The 3502-nt window shown below is 63.0% G+C and overlaps 1 protein-coding gene across 1 annotated transcript in view; it reads left to right on the top strand.

The window, feature by feature from the left end:
- LOC113961628 (collagen alpha-1(I) chain-like) overlaps window positions 1-2652 on the top strand; it is a 4835-nt gene extending 2183 nt beyond the window's left edge. The window contains exons 6-7 of the mRNA XM_027672048.1: window positions 307-392; window positions 2354-2652. Of these exons, the coding sequence (XP_027527849.1) occupies window positions 307-392; window positions 2354-2651 (384 nt within the window). The 3' untranslated portion in view covers window position 2652. The remainder of the gene's footprint in view (window positions 1-306; window positions 393-2353) is intronic.
- Window positions 2653-3502: the final 850 nt, after the last annotated feature.

Here is a 3502-nt window from a genome sequence, read left to right as displayed (position 1 = left end):
TGATGGCCTGGGTGTCCTCAGCTGTGCCCGGTGCCAATGTCACCTGACTGGGATGATGTGGCACCTCACCAACCCCTCGGTGACCCCCCACCCCCAGCACAGGGGGGCACAGAGCCATGCTGGGGGCACAGGGTGGGCTCAGGCCCCCCCCCCCGGGTACCCCCAGTCCTTCCCCCGGCGTCACGGTGAGCTGGGGGGTGACAGGCGGGGGGGGGTCCCCGTGTCCCCTCCGTTCTGCCCCCGGGGGGGTGGCACAGGGCCGTGGGGGGGTACAGCCCCCCCCCAGCCCTCCCTCCCTTTACCCCCGGGGGGGGGTTGGGCCCCCCCCCGGGGGGGGCTGAAGATTTTAGCGGAGAGGGTTTTAATCTTGGAAACCAAGATTGGGCTTTACCGTGGGTAGGGGGCACGGGGACCCCCAGGGTGCCCCCCCGTCCAGGGGTGACCCCCATCCCTGCCAGCAGGTCCCTGTGACATCACAGCGGCCCTTGGCTCGCTGATGTCATGGAGCTGTGGGGAGGGGACCCTCAGCACTCCCTCACCTCCACCGTGGGGGGATAGGGCCAGTGGGGTGATCCCTGCTCCGAGGGGTGACCCCCAACCCTGCTGGCAGGTCACCAGGTCCCTGTGGTGGCCCTTGGCTCGCTGATGTCATGCAGCTTTGGGGAGGGGACCCTTGGCACCCCCTCCCCTCCACTGTGGGGGCACAGGGACTCCCAGGGTGACCCCCAACCCCGCTGGCAGGTCCCCATGATGTCACAGTGGCCCTTGGCTCGCTCATGTCATGGAACTGTGGGGAGGGGACAGGGCCAGGGTGTGACCCCCACTCTGAGGGGTGGCCCCAAACCCCACTGGCAGGTTACCAGTTCCTGTGACATCATGGTGGCCCTTGGCTCGCTGATGTCATGGACATGGACCCTTGGACCGTGGGGGCACAGGGACTCCCAGGGTGACCCCCAACCCTGCTGGCAGGTCCCTGTGACATCACGGTGGCCCTTGGCTTGCTCATGTCACGGAGCTTTGGGGAGGGGACCCTCAGCACCCCCTCCCCTCCACCATGAGGGAGTGGGCCCTTGGGGGTGACCCCCATCCCTGCCAGCAGGTCACCAGGTCCCTGTGACATCACGGTGGCCCTTGGCTCGCTGATGTCATAGACATGGACTCTTGGCACTCCCTCCCCTCCACTGTGGGGGGACAGGGCCAAGGGGTGACCCCCACTCTGAAGGGTGACCCCCATCCCTGCCAGTAGGTGACCAGGCCCCCATGATGCCATGATGGCCCTTGGCCACCACATGGTGACATCATGGCCAGCAGTGGGGACCACGAAAAGGAAAGGCCACCGGGGTCCCCCCGCCTGCAGCCACAGCCGGGCACCCCAGAGCCTCCCCGGGCACTGCCCACCTCGGGCAGGGACACCTGGGACAGTCTCCATCTTGGGGACAAACTGGTGGCCCCCTGGGCAGGTTGGGGACATGTGTCCCCATGTTTTGGGGAGGTCAGCATACTGGGGGTGGCAGAGGGAGTGTCCCCAGGTAGGTGACATTAATGGCTCCCTGAACAGGTTGGAGACATGTCCCCCCATGTTTTGGGGAGCTCAGTGTGTTGGGGGTGGCAGAGGGAGTGTCCCCAAGTAGGGGACATCAGTGTCCCCCTGGACAAGTTGGGGACATGTCCCTCAGTCTTTTGGGGAGCTCAGCATGCTTGGGGTGGCAGGGAGAGTGTCCCCAGGTAGGGGACATTAATGTCCCCCTGGACAGGTTGTGGATGTGTCCCCTCATGTTTTAGGGGGCTCTGTGTGCCGGGGGTGGCAATGTCCCCAAGTTGGTGACATCTGTATCCCCCTGGACAGGTTGGGGACATGTCCCTCAGTCTTTTGGGGAGCTCAGTGTACTGGGGGTGGCAGGGAGAGTGTCCCCAGGTAGGGGACATCAGTGTCCCCCTGGACATGTTGGGGACATGTCCCCCCATGTTTTGGGGGGCTCGACATACTGAGGGTGGCAGAGGGAATATCCCCAAGTAGGGGACACCAGTGTCCCCCTCAGGGCGCTCTCAGGGACACCGAGCCAGCTGTGCCTGCTGGAGGGTCCCCACGAGGGACCCCCAGGGCTGGGGGAGGCCCTCACAGCCTCCTGGAGCCACAGGACCCCCCGGGAGGGCACCCACCCGGCAGACCTGGCACCCCCCCCCAGTGCACCATCCCCCCCCCCGCTGGGGCTGCCCCCCATCCCGCTGTGCCCCCCGTGCCACGCCGTGCCCCCCGCCCTGCCGTGCCCCCCGCCATGCCCCCTGTGCCCCCCGTGCCCCCGCGGGGCCAACGCTCTGCTCTGCTCTGCTCTGCTCTCTCCCTCTCCCCCAGGCCAGTAGCTTCCAAACCCTCCTGCGGCAGCAGGCCCGGCTGGAGGTCCTGGCTAGAAGGGTCACCTTGCTGGAAGCCATCATCTGGCCAGGTAACCACCCCCCGCCCCGCCCCTGCACCGGCCGGAGCGCCCGCGGCACCCCCGGGAGCGGGCACGGAGCACGAGGGGCTGGAGCCCCCGGGAGAGGGGCAGGGAGAGCTCCGGGATCAGGGGAGAGCGTGGAGACCCTCCCGGGGTGAGAACCATGGAGATCCTCTTAGATTGGGAAAGGCAACCGTGGAAATTCTCTTGGATTGAGAGAGGCATTCATGGAGATCCTCTTGGATTGAGACAACCATGGAGACTCACTTGGATTGGAGAGGGGACCAGAGAGATCCTCTTGGATTGGGAGAGGCATCCATGGAGATCCTCTTGGATTGAGGGGCAACCATGGAGATCCTTTTGGATTGAGAGAGGCAATGATAGAGATCCTCTTGGATTGAGAGAGGCATCCATGGACATCCTCTTACATTGGGAGAGGCAACCATGGAAATCCTCTTGAATTGGGAGAGGCATCCATGGAGATCCTCTTGGATTGAGAGACTACCATGGACATCCTCTTGGACTGAGAGAGGCATCCATGGACATCCTCTTGGATTGGGAGAGGCATCCATGGAGATCCTCTTGGATTGGGAGACAGCCATGGAGATCCTCTTGGATTGAGAAGTAAACATGGAAATTTCTTGGATTGAGAGAGGCAATGATAGAGATCCTCATGGATTGAGACAAACATGGAGACTCACTTGGATTAGAGAGGGGACCATAGAGATCCTCTTGGATTGAGAGAGGCGACTGTAGAGACCCTCTTGGACTGAGAAACAACCATGGAAATCTCTTGGATTGAGTGACAACCATGGAGATCCTCTTGGATTGAGAGAGGCATCCATGGAGATTCTCCTGGGCCAAGAGAGCTCCTCAGGACCAAGGACCTCAGGACCCTCTTGGGCCAAGGGAGCCCCCCGGGGTCAAGGGAAACCCTGGAGCTCCCCAAGGTTCAAGGGAGACCATGGAGCATCTCTCAATCCAAGGGATTCCTCCAGGGCCAAGGGAAACCATGGATCCTCTCTTGGACTGACAAACACCCATGGAGGTCCTCTTGGACCAAGGGA

This window comes from Neopelma chrysocephalum, unplaced genomic scaffold (assembly GCF_003984885.1).
Source record: "Neopelma chrysocephalum unplaced genomic scaffold, ASM398488v2 Primary Assembly neopelma1_97359, whole genome shotgun sequence".
NCBI lineage: Eukaryota > Metazoa > Chordata > Aves > Passeriformes > Pipridae > Neopelma > Neopelma chrysocephalum.
This window is presented reverse-complemented; position numbering and strand designations above follow the sequence as displayed.